General features: G+C 39.3%; 1 protein-coding gene across 1 annotated transcript in view; it reads right to left on the bottom strand.

The window, feature by feature from the left end:
• The window catches only part of grm1b (glutamate receptor, metabotropic 1b), a 44,449-nt gene extending 29,251 nt beyond the window's left edge, over window positions 1-15,198 (bottom strand). The window contains exons 1-5 of the mRNA XM_020937961.2: window positions 15,181-15,198; window positions 14,982-15,052; window positions 14,199-14,217; window positions 12,642-13,464; window positions 6,885-7,134 (exon numbers count right to left, since the gene is read on the bottom strand). Coding sequence (XP_020793620.2) covers window positions 6,885-7,134; window positions 12,642-13,464; window positions 14,199-14,217; window positions 14,982-15,052; window positions 15,181-15,198 — 1,181 coding nt within the window. The remainder of the gene's footprint in view (window positions 1-6,884; window positions 7,135-12,641; window positions 13,465-14,198; window positions 14,218-14,981; window positions 15,053-15,180) is intronic.
• Between the last annotated feature and the right edge of the window lie 2,883 nt (window positions 15,199-18,081).

Below are 18,081 nucleotides of genomic sequence, written 5' to 3'. Positions count from 1 at the left end.
CACTTACCCAACCCCCACACCCCCAACCCCACACAACCAAACAACCCAGACACACAGACGCACAAACACAAGCACACACACACTCACACACACACTAACCTGCTAAAATACATAAGACCGCACATAGTAAAATGTGAGGCTGAATACAGGTGAACCAGTTGAGAAAGCACCATCAGAGGAGCCGTCTACATCAGGAGCAGAGAGACGTCCACCACCACCAGGGACCACCACAGGGTCAAGGGGAGAGATGAAGCCCAAGCACCTAAAGCCCAAGCACCACCCTTCCACCAGGAGCCCACGGGACAGACCCCGCAGACCACAGCCGACCTCCGCTCCTGATGCAGAGGCTCCTACAGAGGAAACACTGGAAATCCTAAAAAATATTACTGTCTGATTACTGTACCTGATTATTACTGTCTTAAAAACATTCATTTTAAAAGGTTTGCAGTAAATCCTCACTTACCTTATGCATTCAGACCATTCTAATAATTCACCGTAGTTTATAAGAGCTTTCACAATTCTCAGAAGCCATTTTGAGGATTTGCCTTCATGGTAAAGCTAACAACAACTAACATGCCAACGTGTACTTCCTGATGATCGGACAATTTTTGAACTATAAGCCGATACTTTTTTGTCACACTTTGAACCCTACGGCTTAAACAACAATACGGAGAATATTTGAATGGATTATTTGTTTATGAACAAAGGGGATGTGCCACAGCCTGAGTGCAGAAAGCACCGCTGTCTGTGCAGTTCACATGAAGTTGCAACTCTAGTTAGTGCCGTTGTCATCACAAAAACAGTTTATCACAGTGTGATAAAATAAGTTATGATGCTAAATGAACATTAGTGAGAGGGATACGTCTTAATGACCCGTATGTGTTAAATCAGGTGAGTGAGTAAATGACGAGAAAATGTCTTAAACTTCAGTCGCCGGAAATCCACTCATACCTGATCCATACACCTATCCCCGCCCCCGAGAGAGTCTGAAATCTCCTGAAATCCTACAAGACACTGACATGAACCAGACAGGACTGAGGCTCTTTCTGCAGGAGACATGCACAGGAGAGCACCAAGTGATGTACTCTGATAATCCTGTTGTAATACTGTTGTTTTTTTGTTTTTTTTTATCTCTCTGTGTATCATATTTATGTGTAAATATCTCAAGTTACAACGTGGACACCTGTAGTTTATAGACAAGTGCAGCCTATATATGTGTAATTTTTTATTTTTTTTTATTTATTTTAATTTAGTTGTTGCATCTTATATTCAGGTGCACTCAATAGTCCAGAAATGACGGTGTATGTATGTTGTATGTGACACCAAATGGCTCAGCTTTGGCAATGCTCATTATATTAAAAAAAAATCTGTATAAACCTTTGAACAGTGAAGAGAAAATCCAGGTCAAACTAATGGACATATATGTTTAGTTGTAGAGGTTCACGTGGCTAAATACTGAACCAAAATCCAGATCATTAGTGTTACAAAAATATCCCTGTATCCTTTAACAGAGTCCACCTTTGGTTAAAGCCGAGCCAGCCCCAGGTTTGGCTCAGGTCCACGGTCTTAATGAGAAATGTGGTTGTGTCCAGTGTGAAGGGACAGTGTGCACCTGACCATCTGCTGCTCTGCTCCTCCCAGTGTGGTGTGGAGCTAAAACAAGACCTCACCAGCTCTGTGTCACTGTACAGGCACGCAACAAATTACAACAGAAAATAAATAAGGACATGAGTTGAGCTGTTTGTTTTTCCAGGTCAAGGTTTATTTAATGTGGAACTAAACACTAAATCAAGTATGTATATGGTATTTGAATAACTGTGCAAATTTAGGGCCTCTGTGATTTCAGGTGCACTGCAAAAATAACAAAAACTAAAGTTGAGCTTGCTTGAATAGATGCATCAAGAATTTTAGACTTCTGGTCATTGTGCAATTCATACTGGGAAGGATTTTCCACAAAAGTGAGCATCAAACCTCCATGTTTGTTTCCCAATGGGATGTGTCTATTGTCAAAGTCGATCTTTTCAAGTCTTTTGAACCATATCACTTTTGTTTCTGGTTCTGATATTGTCATATTTTAGTTTTGGGATTCGGACATCGTAATTGTGTGGTTGTTGGATCCTAACAGCGGAAAACAGTTCGAGAAATTTGTTTGCGAACTCCATAAATGCAAAAGGGAATCAGATGTGTGTGACTCAAACCTCTGTTCAAACTGTTTCTCTTCCCAACGGAATTGAAAAACAGTGAAAGGTGAAGGCGATGGGCAGGATTGATCCACAGGAAGAACCAAAAAGGAAACCTTTGACTGTCTAAATCATCCCGAGTTTGCAGAGAACATTTTGTATGTGGAGCGACGACAAAGCAAAATCCCATTTGTTAAGTGAGAGGTGCAGAAGACAAACAGACTGAGCTGCACTTTCTTGTTCTTGTGGTTTTACAGCAACATCACGTCTTGGTCTCTTTGCAGTTGAAGGTGTTTCTTGGTGAACAGTTGGTGCCTTTCGCTTTGGCGTTGACTTTTTAAATACGTAACCAAGACGGAGCAAGAAATCGGGGTTTTGCTCCACATACAAAATGTTTGCTGCAAACTCAGGATTATTTAGACAGTCAAATGTTTCCTTTTTGGTTCTTCCTGTGGATCAATCCTGCCCATCACCTTCAACTTCCACTATTTTACAATTCCGTTGGGAATCGCCCAAAATGCGAAAACAGGAAAACAGGAAAATACCGCCATGTAATCCATTTATTTCAACAAAGTAACTGTAATCCAATTACCACTCACTGAAACAGTAACTGTAACCGAATACAGTTACTCATAATTTGTACTCTGATTACATAACGCCGGTACATGTAATCTATTACTCCCCAACACTGACTACGTGACATCACACATAACTGCCCTGATTACAGCCAGATGTTTCTAACACAAACACCAGGCTGAAAGGGGTGGAGTTTGAAGTGTAGGTACTTGTTAGTTCCTTATACGTCCAGAACCCGCCCCTCCTAACCCCTCCCCCTCTCCCCTTTAGTCCTGTCCAGTTTAGCAGCTTTATAGGCGAGTTTCATTGTTGACAAAAGCGCGCGTTGCATGCTGGGAATTATTTTGGTCGGCGGCAAGAAACACTAATTCAACATGATGGACGGAGTGAGAAAGCACGTAAATTGAATTGATCCCGGTTATTTATCCACTCTAACAGCAGAGGACCCAAGACCATTTGACCATAAATTGGTCATAAGCATCGACGGACGCCAAATCACCTTTTTCAACCCCGACAAAAGGTGGACCAAAACAAATTTCTGGTCAGAATCTCCAACTACCTGGACAAATATTCACTTTGGTGATATCCACAATGACTTGGTGGAAACTCCTGGGCCATTCACAGCAGAAAAGATGAAAACCTCCAAGAGTCTCAATGTGTTGTTGAACTTGTTGGAGTCCACGGTTTGTTAGGATCTTCTACGTTTGCTATGTTTGAAAGACATTTAATTCTCCGTTAGTGGTTCTTTTCACTCAGAATACGAAAAAGACATTTTCCTTCTTCCGTGCTTCTATTTGTGCATCCGAAAATGCAGCAGGAATTTACAATTATCGGGGAGAAATACTCGAGGTTACGCACTGTGTTTGACGCTACCGTGTTTCTTGCCTCCGACCAAAATATTTCCCAGCATGCAACGCGGGCTTTTAATAACAATGACGTCAGCTGAAACTCGCCTATTTGAACTGTGGGTTGTGGGTGGAGTTTGAGAACACATAAGGTAAGTGAGGAATAACTGAACCACTGCAAACCGCTTAAAATGAACTAGTTCTGTTTTCCACGTTTTTAAGACAGTAAAAATCAGGTGCGGCGCCTTTAAACACATTTCTTTTCGCAGTGTAGATCGTGCCCTTTATTGTGTCATCTCCTGAATATTATCTGCAGGAGTGAGTGTGCGCTGAAAGGGAACTGCAGTGGTGAGTATAGTACTATAGAGAAATGATGCAAATCTGAGTCTATGAATAATTTAAAGACTTTTCCCCAGTCGCACAGAATCAGAGCAGAGCTGAACAGAGCCAGAGTCGAAGTCAGCCACATGAAGAGCTCCAGCATGTCTACAGCCACGAGGACCGTCTCTGTCATGTGAAACACTGAGGAGGTGAGACGCCCTTCAGGTTTGAACAGGTCACATTAAGGTTATGAAAGATGTAACATGGATATTTTACATTTGTGACAACTGATGAGCAATTTTTGGAAGTATTCTGATAGCAGTTATTTATAATTTATACCCTTTTTCTATTTTCTACTTTTATTTTTAATTCACTGTTTATGCTGCATTTTATTAGAAAATATTTATGTGAATGCAGTCTAAAGGAGGAAAGTCCGCCACTTACTTGTTTTCGGTTGTTGCTTTGCACGGAATGTTTCACAGTACACAGCATGGCATTAAATATAACAGTCTCCACGGAAACAATCAAGTGATGCCACAAGGGCAAGTTTAAAGTCACAGGTGTGGAGGTGAACCCGCACACAGTAAGAATGCATGTTTGCTGTGGAATTTTGAGCAATAAAAACACCTGTATTTGAATGGATGCAAAATAGGAAAGGATAATGCCATTCCAAGCAAAGCAATGTCATCTCCATGGAGACAAGTAGGTGGCGAGCGTCCACCTGAGAGCACGTGCATGTAGTGGAGACTGTGGATGGAACCTAGCTGTTGAGCCGTAATCTGATGCGGAACCTCTCTGTGCTGAGTCGTGAACAGAACCACGGGAGCCAGGTCTATAGTTCTTGTTCTTTCTCAGTGAGAGGTCCTGGGTCTTTGATGTTCTTTTGCTGGAGGGGCTGTTCCACATTTACAGGTCCTGATCTGACAGAGAAGAGCTGCATTATTCATGAGACTCTGAACCAGCTCTGCCCTGATACAGAACACACTAGATCTGATACAGAACACATCCGATCTGATACAGAACACACCCGATCTGATACAGAACACACCAGATCTGATACAGAACACATCCGATCTGATACAGAACACACCCGATCTGATACAGAACACACTAAATCTGATACAGAATACACCAGATCTGATACAGAACACACCAAATCTGATACAACACTGATACAGAAACACGATCTGATAGAAACACTAATCTGATACAGAACACACCCGATCTGATACAGAACACACCGATCTGATACAGAACACTGATACACACGATCTGATACAGAACACACTAAATCTGATACAGAACACACTAGATCTGATACAGAACACACTAAATCTGATACAGAACACACCAGATCTGATACAGAACACACCATCTGATACACACACAAATCTGATACAGAACACAATCTGATACAGAAACACCCGATCTGATACAGACACATCTGATACAGAACACACCCGATCTGATACAGAACACACTAAATCTGATACAGAACACACATCTGATACAGAACACACCCGATCTGATACAGAACACACCGATCTGATACAGAACACACTAAATCTGATACAGAACACACCAAATCTGATACAGAACACACCCGATCTGATACAGAACACACCAAATCTGATACAGAACACAATCTGATACAGAACACACTAAATCTGATACAGAACACACCAAATCTGATACAGAACACATCCGATCTGATACAGAACACACCAGATCTGAACAGAGCTGGGCACTCTGGGTTCCCCCAACACAAAACAGAATAGCTCAAATCCTCTGGTTAAGTTAGTCCTGACCAAGACTAGCTGTAGATCTGGAGATGGGTGCCACTGCTCCTGACAGGTTGCCCTTGTAGCTTTGACGAATGGGCCAAATGCAGAGGACACATTTCCATACAGGGACAATAAAGACTAACCTTACCTTAGAGAGAAAAATGATGACACGATATTTTTAAGCCTACATGTTTGACTAGGAGGACACTATAATATTTTAATACATGCAAGTTAGTAGAGGGAGGTGGACAAAGATAGGGGGTACGTGAAAACATACATTTCCAAGCCTAAAATGCAGATAAATACACATGACTCAAAATACATGAACCTCCAACTCTGGATAAGAGAATGATGAGGGAACACTCTTATAACACGATTTTCAAAAACATACCAGACTTTGTGTTTTGTTTCATTCAACATTCTGTTCCACCTTGTGATGTCACGTGGTAATCAAGGTTTCCACTCTTTTTCACTAACAAAATTTCAAAACTTTTCCATGAATTTTTCATGAGCTAAAGTGAATTTTCCATGACTTTACAGCACCTACATGTGAAGAACTGATCAGACTTTTAGGTCTAAATCTGAAATGTGAACTCTTTCCACCTTATGGTTTGGGATTATAGTTTTTAACATTCAAAATCCTGTCAGTGCATTTATTGTTGTCTCTTTTAAACAAAACGGGCAGATTTTCAGAAATAATCATAATGTTCTAATGAGAACTTAACAGAACACTGGAGTTGCGTGAAAGAGATACTAAAATTCCATGACTTTTCCAAAACTTTCATTGAATTTACAAAATTCCATGACCTTTCCAGTCCTGTAAAATGACATTTTCAATTTCAGTGACTTTTCTAAGATTTCCATGACTCTGGGAACCCTGGGTAATACAGGAAGTGCGCCACTGTAGTTTTAAACACCATAAACCTTCACTAAAATCATTTTGATGATTTCAGACCTTTCAGTTGCCAATCTCTACTGAACAAAAGATAAAAGAAGCTATTTAACTCGGAAACCACTTCATGACATCACAAGGTGGAACAGAGCATGTAGACAGACTAACAAAGAGTTACTCAAACATGTGTGAATGAAACAAAACACAACTCCAGCTCTGTTTTTGCAGTTAAAAGCTCATAGAAGTAGATTATTCATCATATCTCCTTTAAAGTCAGTCCACGTACCTCCCGATGAGCAGAAACTCTCCAGCGATGCCGAGTCTGCGCATGGCCATGAGGAGCCCTCGTACAGTCATGCCCTCGCAGAAACACACCACCACTCGAGCTTTGGGCAGTCTCTCCCTCAGCTTCCTCAGCAGGCGGTCAAAGTGTTTCTCTCCAGCGTTTGAGTAGATTTTATCTGAGTGAGCGATGCAGAGGCCCTCCTGAGCAGCCAGCTCCTTAAACACCTCCATCCCACTCTCTCCGTAGTTACCTGCGAACACACAAGAGGCAAAAAATGAGACAAACTTTATTGATCCACAAGAGAAATGACTTGGACACAGTAGATCACAATATCACATAACAAAGAACAAAAATAAATCAATAAATAAGCATGGACAATATGAAAGAAGGATTAGGTATTTTTTGAATGGTGCAGTGTTGGAATGTAACAGATTACATGTACCAGAGTTACGTAATCAGAGTACAAATTATGAGTAACTGTATTCAGTTACAGTTACTGTTTAAGTGAGTGGTAATTGGATTACAGTTACTTTGCTGAAATAAATGGATTACATGGCGGTATTTTCCTGTTTTCACATTTTAGGCTAAACTAGGACTAAACCAGGTCCAAACCAGCACTAAACCAGGACTAAACCAGGACTAAAACCAGGACTAAATCAGGACTAAACCAGGACTAAACCAGGACTAAACCAGGACTAAAACCAGGACTAAATCAGGACTAAACCAGGACTAAACCAGGTCTAAACCAGCACTAAACCAGGACTAAAACCAGGAATAAACTAGGACTAAAACCAGGACTAAATCAGGACTAAACCAGCTCTAAACCAGGACTAAATCAGGACTAAAACAGGACTAAAACCAGGACTAAACTAGGACTAAAACCAGGATTAAATCAGGACTAAACCAGGTCTAAACCAGGATTAAAGCCAGCACTAAACCAGGACTAAACCAGGACTAAAACCAGGACTAAACCAGGACTAAAACCAGGACTAAACTAGGACTAAAACCAGGACTAAACCAGGTCTAAACCAGATCTAAACCAGGATTAAAACCAGCACTAAATCAGGACTAAAACCAGGACTAAACCAGGACTAAAACCAGGACTAAAATCAGGTCTAAATCAGGACTAAACCAGGTCTAAACCAGGTCTAAAACCAGGACTAAACTAGGACTAAACAATATGACACTAACAGTAGGTGGACATAATCGAGGCAGCAGTGATTTCATATAAAAATAATTTCTCTATCAATAATATTTTTAATCTGGTTAAGTAAATACTGAATAAACAAGAGTTTGCAGGATGTGTTTGGTACATTCATGTCGTTTTAAAAAGCATGACGCTATCAAGTAATCCAAAGTATTCAGATTACATTACTCACTTTAAGTAATTTAATGGATTATGTAACAAACTTCATTTTAGGACATGCAATCTGTTATCTGTAGGGGAATACATTTTAAAAGTAACCTTCCCAACACTGGCAGTATGTAACTTTGAGTAAGTGTTGTGTCACCTGCATTATTCCATGGAAATAGAAAGTTTAAACTATACTTCAGAATATCCTCCATGGTTTTGTGCCATACTATGGAGTATTATAGCCAAAGGAACAACAATTTCATGAAAACAAGCAGGAAGACCCTGTCCTACCCAGAGTCTGAAATAATTACAGAGCAGTGGGCGGGGATAAGGGGTAGGTAAAAATGATCCTTGCAATGTTGTTTCTTTGACTATAATCTTCCACATTATGGCATAAACTGCATCAATCTCCATGGAGAATGTTCCAAAGTATGGCTTTAACTTGTAGTGACATACTACCACTTTAACTCCTGAAGACCATAGAGATTAGCGATAAGGACGGTGAGGTGTCTTGCTCAAGAACAGGAGCTGCCAACCTTGGCTTTGTTCTGTGAGTTAGTGCTTTTAAATGAGAGCCACAGGAGGGTGACCTCAGACGAGCTCCGAGCTGCTCTGAATCCAAATGAACTCAAGTTTAGTCTGAATCACTGAACATTTTCTCTCCGCTGAACCAAGGAGAAACTTTGGAAAGACATTAAGGTTAAGGTTAAAGCTGCATTGTGTAACTTTTCTTGTGGAGGGTCTGTCAACTGATTGTCTCCATAGTTTGTCTCCATTGCTTTGCCTGGAATGTTCCACAGTGAGGAAAAGCTGAAAAGAAACTAGGCCTAGATACAGGTCAGATCTACGGGGAGGCGTCTCAGAGTATCTAAGAGGGAATGTTTTTCATGGCATTTTTAAGCAATAAAAATAATGGAATAAATGTAAACAAGTTTAATGCTGTACTGTGGAACATTCCAGGTAAAACAATCACATCCCCATGGAGACGGGCAGGTGGTGGACCCTCTGCCAGAAAAGTCACAAAGTGCACATTTTATCCAATCCAAATGTATCTGTATAGCACATTTATAGACACGACAAAATAAAACCAATTCATAAAAATAATAAAATCCCTAAATAAACCAGTACAAAAATAAATAAATAAATAAAATAGATAAAAACAAAAATGAATTATTGTCATTCTAGGGTTTGTCCTCCTTCAATACAACCATTGATTTTGATTGTTTCATTTAACTTCCCATAAAACTTTTACCACTTGGACTGAGTTACAGGAACATTGTAATTTCTTTTAGAAACTTCTAAACTTCTATTTTCTTAGTTTTACTATGAAAATAGAAGTTGATTGAATAAATTGCATTAATTTCATATATTTAGATGGAACGAGGAGGGGTTTGTAAGGGTGATTCACTGTTTTTAGAAAGAAACGTTTAAAAATGTTTACACGTTGAACCTTTTCATTTATGGTAATTAGGGTCCCCAAGCTTGCAGCGATCATCTTTTGGCAAACTTAACAACAATTTGGATTCATTTATTGTACATTTTACCGTATTTTCCACACTATACGGCGCACTTAAAAGCCTTTAATTTAATCAAAAAAACGACCATGCGCCTTATAATCCAGAGCGCCTTATACATGAATTTATTTTGGTGTCTTAGTACGACTTTAGTAAAGTACAAAGCCACTCCACTTGCAGCATTACGGCTCCCGTAGTCAGGAGCATCAGGAGTAATACAGACTGTGATTCCTTTTAAAATCAAAATGCACCTGTCAAGAGACACGCTCACAACACCCACTTTAAACTCAAGACTGTTCTAAAGTGAAAGTGCGAGCTGCGTGGGAGCAGTGGATGAGAGAAGGAGAACACACATTCACCAAGACAGAGAGACAGCGCCGAGCCACTTACACCACGATCTGCCAACGGAATCGTGGACGCCCGGGCTAAAGATCAGGATCAACTGTGGTCTGAGCTTTCACCAAGACCAGAATCATCACTGAACTCCATCATTATCGTCTCAGACAGTACTTTTTTACATGTTACAATTGAACAAAAGTTGAGAGTTATTGTGAATGTGTTAAATAAAGTTTGACTGACTTATCTAACTGTTGTGTGTTGTTTAATGTGTCTTATAGTCCGGTGCAGTTTATATGTGAAAAAAGTTCAAAAATAGACCATTCAATGACAGTGCGCCTTATAATCCAGAGCACCTATAGTGCAGGAAATACGGTAACAGTGAAGTAATTTCATTAGTGTTGACAGAGAAGACGCTGAACTTTGTGTCAGTTTTTGTTTCATGTGGACAGGCCCAGTGATTACACAGATATGAACCACAAACCAACACAACAAATCTGCATCTGACAGTTACACAACAACTCCACCTAAGGATTCTGACTTGATCTGATTCTGTCTCCTGCTCAGTGTTAAACTATGGGCAGTTTGTCCGTGATAAAGCCACATGAACGCATCCTGTTGTTGTTATCACTGGGGGATTATTGAAGGTGAAGATTAGATGCATTTAAAGTGAGATAGAGTCGATATCAGACTAAGGGAGCTACAGGGGAAGGAGGGTCCGGTCTAACCACCAAAGACAGACTCTGGCCTCATTGATTTACAGATCAGTTTGCATTACAGAGCCCGAGGGTTCTTACTTAAATGAATCAATTTAAGGTGTAGTGTTTTGTTTGTTGGGAATAATGAGAATGATGGTTTTTTAGGGTTGGGACGACACGAGACAGAGTTTTCATGATAAGCAAGATAGAGTCCACGAGAATGAGACAAGACTGAAAGAATTTACAATAATCGGATCAATTCACAATTTTTGGCCACATGTATTTTTATGGTTTTGAATATATCTTTGGTTGATTTTTTTTTTTTTTTTTTTTTTTTTTAAACAAAGGTTTGAAAAAAAAAAAAAAAAAAAAAAAAAAAAACTGCACCTCACATACTAGAGGACTGATGATCTACTGACAATAAATTAAAGCAACACAGTGCAACTTTCAGGATGTGGCATGTCCCCTGCACAATTACATAGAAATAAAAACTTTAAATCATACTTTGGAAAATTTTCCATGAAGATGAATAAGTTTTTTAAGCCATACTTGGAAGATTATAGCCAATGAACAACACTTCCATGGCCCAAGTAAAAGTCAGGTTTTGTGGAGATGCAAGCGCACTCAGAGTAAGGTCACATGTTTTTCATTTCAACAAAAACAACCAAAATTAAAAATATGCTTTAATTTTACGTGGTGAGGCTTTAATGAATTCTATACATTTTGTAAATAATTGTGAATCATGTTTTTACTTACATTCCTATGACATGGTGACATTCTTTAAATAACAATGTATGAATTTTAAAATACAGAGGAGCTCTACAGATGCGTTAACCAAACAAAACACAATTCCAGGTATCAGATGAAGAGAAAAGGTAGAGCGCTTCACTGGGTCTTCAAAAGTATAAAAAATGGCAGCCAGACGTGGGACCAAGTCGTTGTTTTGCAAATCTCAAGTAAGTCTCAAGTCTTTGACCTCAAGTCCCAGGCAAGTCCCAAGTCAAAGACAAGCATGTCTAAGTCGAGTCTCGAGTCCAAGTCAAGTCCAAGTCGTCTGCTTTGAGCTTCATTTCAGGTCTTTAAACCAAAAATGTATTTTAAACTAAACTGTACTTAAAAAGTCCAGGTATATTTCTATATGAGTATTTACATAACAGTTGCAGAAATGTAAATTTTTCCTTTTTAAACGTCTTGACAAGATTTTAGAGTGAATCATTACAGTCAGAACAGAAAGAATTCCAATTTAAAAGTGTTTCATAACAGTTAATTTTGTCGTGTGTCTGCACTGAAATGGAAGCATCGTGATCTATGAAGTTCCCTCTGTTTTACTCGGTTGTACTGTATATTACTGTACTGTAGTGTACATTACTGTAGTACATTTGAGGATACCATATCACAGTACTACAGTTACATAGTTGCAAACAGAGAAGTGGGAGGGAAATGTTCCAGTTTGTTCCTACAGAGAAAAGTATTTTCTGAAAAATTAAAATTTTTGGCGGAAGCATCTCAAGTCTTCTCAAGTCACAGGCCTCAAGTCTCAAGTCCTAAAAATAATGACTCAAGTCTGACTCAAGTCTGACACCTCTGGTGGAAGCACAGGTGCTCTAAGCCCTAATGAAGACCTTCTTGCTGGTCAAAATGTGTTTGTGTCCCTCCATATAATAAAAGACTTTTACTATATTCAGTTGGTGTGTGTCAAGTTTGAACTTTGCCCATTTCTACATTTTAAAATAAAGGCAACATTCTGTTGACAAGTCCATGTGTGTTTTGTTGAGGAAACAGCATTATAACATGACTAAAAGAATGCAAAATGACTCTCGTGAGACATTACAAAAATATTTACACATTTTCTTACCTTCTGTGTGCACGGCTGAGACATAGGTCCAGTTGTGGCTCTTGACGATGTCCAGCAGAGCTCTGGCCTGCAGCGTATCTGATGGAACCACTCGCAAAAAATACTTAAATAAAGTCTTATCGCTCAGATCGATACTTGTAGCCGAATATGCAATTTGTGGAATATTAAAAAGCTGGAGAAGATTTTGAACTTGGATGGCCACAGAGCTGGACCCAGGTCCTATCACTCCCACAATAGGCTTCTTAGTGGGAGGAGGCTGGTTTGACGGATCTCCATCTATACACCATCTCACCCCATCTTTATCATCACGAATTGATATAAGTGAATCTCGGATAAACTCAATACTTTGCTCCAACGCGACTGAGGAATGCCAGCAAGAATCTCGAATCTCACAGCCAAGAGTGATATTGGGGAGCAGGTTTGGATCTGCGTTTATCCTGTCCAGAGTGTGAAACATGGCCTCCACTCTTTGAATCCCATACTGCTCACGAATTTCTCCACATTTTCGTTCAGCCACTTTTTCCGTAGACGGTTGGTGGTGGACGGAAAACAAAGCTCCGATTATAATGTCCCCGTCCATGCGTGCGACCAGGCGCGTGGCGGAGCTAGGGACCAGAGATCGCTCATAGTTGGGTTTGCAAAAAATGAATACTTGGAATAGTACCAAAGGGAGGTACAGGAGGGATAAGGCTGACAAGAGAGTCATGCTGGAGGTTGAGCCAGAAGAGGAGAGAAAGAGGAGAGAAACATGTCCAGTTATGGGGGGTCCATTAATCTTCTTAAAACTGGAGAGTTGGATTTGTGTTCTTACATTGCTGCAGTCCTGTGAAGACAGAATTTGAGAGATAAGAGAGGAATATACAAAATATGTCTTAATAATGTCACTATTATTAGGTTAATCAATTATTCTAGTCATTTAACAAAAAAATAAAACATGTGACAATTTAACCTCTTAAGCTCCAGGGCCTTATTCTCGAAATTACGAAATGATTCATATTGATGATATGTATTATATTGCAAATACATGGCTAACATGGCCAAACAAGGTGTCATATAAAAAGTAAGACCTTGTAGACTGGTTGTGAAATTCTGAACATAAATCATACTGGGTAAGAGAATTTGAAGTTGAAACACAGTTTTTTTCTGAAAAACTTTTGTAAGTCTTCATTCATAGTTTGTTCACAGATGATATGTCAGATGATGAGGACATCTACAGACAGTGTTGCATGTTGTATGCACTAACATGCTCACATGCAGGTGTGATGTGTGTACAGTGGAAGTGACAAAGAGACATTTTAAAGCATACTCTAGTGCATTATATACGGCACACCTGTGGTCTAACTACAAAAGGGCGAGCACACACAAACTCACTGTGGCGTATAATGACTGCTTAAGGATTTTATTGAAAAGGCCAAGATGGGAAAGTGCAAGTCACCTGACAGCAGGGATCAGAACATTTCAGGAAGAAATGTGTTGTTTAATGTACAGGTTCATCTGTCGCATTAGTGTTTGTGAGAACAGTTTTATTATGAGCCTGACTAACGGCAAACTCAGTACTGCGAGGTACCAGTCTGATCTGTGGAGACACGGGTACAGCAGTTTGCTGTGAATATTGTGTTGGAGTGTGTTTGCTTGTTGTGTGTCTTTTTTAACTCTGGACTAAGAGTATGTAATAAAGTTTGATGATGATGATGATCTGATAAAGCCGCTCACAGACTAGATGAGTGCTGATCTATTAGACAATGTGAATGAAAGTGAATGAAGGACGTCAGTGTTGTTTGGTGTTGCTAATCGTGAATAACTGTAAAAATGTGACGTCTCTTCTCACAATAAGTGTGGCCAACCCTCTCTGTCAAAGCCTTTGTCAGATCTCAGACCGGGCCTGGTTTGGACTTGGATACGACATCACTGGGTATAAATACCAGGTGCCACAGTGGGCAGTGGCAGAAACCTGTTACTGTGTCCTTAGGCAAGACATTTCACCCACATTGCCTAGTGTGAATGTGGTGTGTGTGTGTGTGTGTGTGTGTGCGTGCGTGCGTGTGTGCGTGTGTGTGCGTGTGCGTGTGTGCGTGTGTGCGTGTGTGCGTGTGTGTGTGTGTGTGTGTGCGCGTGCGTGCGTGTGTGTGTGTGTGAGTTTTGGTGGTGGCCACAGGGGCCGATGTTGCAGATTGGCAGCCTCGCTTCTATCTGTCCAGGGCAGCTGTGGCTACAATAGTGTATGAATAATGCACCAAATAGTGAAGTAATTCTGAGCGTCTGGAAAAGCACTATATAAGACTAATACATTATTAATATTACTACTATTAATAATCATCATCACACTATTCTGTGGCTAACCTTCGGTTGCCTCCATCAACCAAAACAAGATGTGGAGATGTCTCCCTGGACACTGCACTGCTGTCACTGCTCTAAACAGGAGGACAAATAGTCTTATGGGAGTATACTTGTACCATCATTCAGTGTGAATGTTGTAGTCGATGACAAGGACAAAACCAGACGTCCACTTCACATAAATAAAAAATGAATTTTTACTAACATTTGGCTGCTGCGACATGGTGCATTTGTCTGTCCTGGAACTATGACCTACTTTCTGTGAGGGAACAGGGCTAAGCACTGTTCCACCACCACGCCCCCTGTATAGTGTCTTGGTATGTATTAAAATCATGTTAACTGATTTAATGCTTCATTAATGTTTTAATTCAAGTCCAGGTAATAAACTGACAGAAACTAACCAATGACCTTCAACTCTCTCCAGAGGTTTTAGAAAGAAAATATGCATAGTTGCCATCGTGGTTAACTATTTAAAACTGAATATTCTATCTTTTGAGTGGTCAAAAATCCTCAAAACATCACCTATAAAAAGGAAATGCATTTGTTTGTTAGTTGTATTACCCTAAATATTAGAAATGACCTGTTAGCTTTAAGAACATATGTCTATTGATTAATAGGACTGAAAATATAAACCAGGACATAAAACTCAGACTCGCTCGCTCCACTGCAAAGTCACCACAAGCTGTAAGTATTTTAACAATTTAAATAGCAAAAGACTAGTTAGTAAAACAAAACGGCGTACAAGGGAAACTGTAAAGCAAGTTTCAGTACCATAGACAGCTACCTGCTGTTAAAAAAAAACACAACACAAAGTTATTTTTAAAAAGCCCAGTTCAACAAGTAAATAATATGCAACCAAATATGACTTTTCTATACAATAAGTATGTTGAAACCTTAAAAATATACCAAAAACATACATACTGTACAGAGAAAAGTTAGGAAAAGTAGGTAAAGGCTAGTAACTTATATAGCATATATAAAATCCCAATTGTCAGAAATCAGAAAATAATCTATGTGAAAAATAGAGTCAAAACTAGATACTCATTTGAACAGGTATCGATACTTAAAAAAGGCCCATTCGCAGGACAGAAATGAATGTTTTTAGAATGCTCTTGAGCTGTATCAGAACAAGTAGAAGAGCACATAGACTAGTCCACAAGGCCACATAGGAATAGAAAAGATTTAATGTTGAAAATCACATTCTATTGTCTAAAGAAAGTGTGTTTTTTTCATTGAGTACTGAGTACCAAGTCAACTGATTGAGTTGAGTTTGAAATTTCAGTAGCATAATAACACAAATTCCTATAGCAACTAAAGCAAACCAACAAAAAAGAGGCTAGTTAGTACATACAGGCTACTAAATACATGCACATGCCTATTATACTGAATTCTACTGAGTTTATGGAGAATCTACACTGCTCCGTTCTTACCTGTAGAAAGTGAACTGGGGCAGATGGGTTCTTTCGTTGGGCTCTCTCGTCGGGACTGCTTTCTTGTGCCGTGATGACGAGCTTCGAACGGGACTCTCTCTCTCTTCTCCCTCTGCTCTCTCTCCTCTCCTCTCCCCTCTGCTTCACCGGAGTGTGCACTGTGGGAGAGGAGGCTGGTACCCCCCCTCTCCTCCTCCTCTCCTCCTCCCCATCACCGCATCTCGAAAGCGGGTCACACTCACCGCAGTGCCCCTGATAGCTCCAGCACGCCGCCAAGAACCCCAAACACCAAAAAGGCGTCAACTAATTCATTGTTAGAAGTCCAAGCAGATTAGACTAGATTAGAAAGAGGCAGAGGTGGAAAGTAACTGTACAGAGAAGATTTTTTTCAAGTAGATTTTTAGATATGTACTTGAGTATAATTCTAGCTGGGACTGCAAGATTAAATCACACTCAAATTGAAACTGCAATTTGAATGGAAGCAATTAGCAATTTTTTAAAACACCCAAATTTCTTCCACAAATAACAAAATATCTAGTCTTACAATTGTGTATAAAAACTGCTAACTCTGTACATGTTCTGAAATGTGATTCTTGTATTAGTTTGTTATAGAGTTTGTCAACTCCAAGTCTAAGTCCTCTTTCCACCGTTGGATATTTATGTAAGGATTAGACAACTTAATATATATAGAGAGAGATTTTATTCATTTGTATGTTACAGAAAACAAATATGAGTGAGTTTCAATGATATAATAGACTAGTGGGACCAGATGTCCCTTTTTACCCGGGACAGTCCCAGTTCTGAGCCCTGTGTCCCCTGTCCCAGCACATTTTCCCATATTTTATATTTATCCATTTTATACAAGAAATGTCCTTATTTTTGACCAATCTGAAACCTACCAACAGTAAAGAGAGGCATAAACTGTCATTTGTTTAGGTAAATACAGAAAAGCTGACGAGTGACTAAAACACAAAGAAAATGTGACTATATTGACTCACATTAGAGCCAAGTGCAGAACAATTTCCCTTACGCACTAGTTTCACAATTTCATCATTACAACCAACCCAAACCAGGGATGTCTCAGATTTTTTATTTTGAAAATCTGGTCCGCTTGTAATAGACGTACCTGATGCTTTGATGCTTTGGTACAGGTGGGTCTGATGTTGCACCATAAAGACTTCAGGTGTAGTCTGCTTCCATCTTGTGGTGAAACATGTGCCTTTGCAAAAGTCAGCCAAACTCTGACTGACGCTGTTTTAAGATTCCTGCAGACAAATAAAATGTATCACAACTTGGATTTAGAAAAACAGAATTTTCAGTTTTACAAATGTATTAAATGTATTATTATTATTTATTTATCTATTTATTTATTTGCAAATGAAAAATATATATTTACAAATACACATCTATTTGTAAAGACCAAAATCAAAGTTTTGTAACTTCTATTAGATTTGCATTTGTAGATATCAAAACACACAAAGCAAAGACTATATGTAGATCACCCTCTGTGCATTTATGAATATTAAAGAGGCAAAATAACCCCATAATGAACACGTTAATTAGCTAAAAGAGAGTTAGCAAGAATTTCTAAACAAACATATTTCAGATAGTTAGCGCTACAAAAGACATATTAGCTATATGCATATTTAAATAACTCATCATCGTGTCTTGCATGA

Source organism: Boleophthalmus pectinirostris, unplaced genomic scaffold (assembly GCF_026225935.1).
Source record: "Boleophthalmus pectinirostris isolate CB_2022bp ecotype Guang Dong unplaced genomic scaffold, ASM2622593v1 HiC_scaffold_10, whole genome shotgun sequence".
Taxonomy (NCBI): Eukaryota; Metazoa; Chordata; class Actinopteri; order Gobiiformes; family Gobiidae; genus Boleophthalmus; species Boleophthalmus pectinirostris.
Note: the sequence above shows the minus strand (reverse complement) of the source record. Positions and strands in the feature narration are given on the sequence as shown.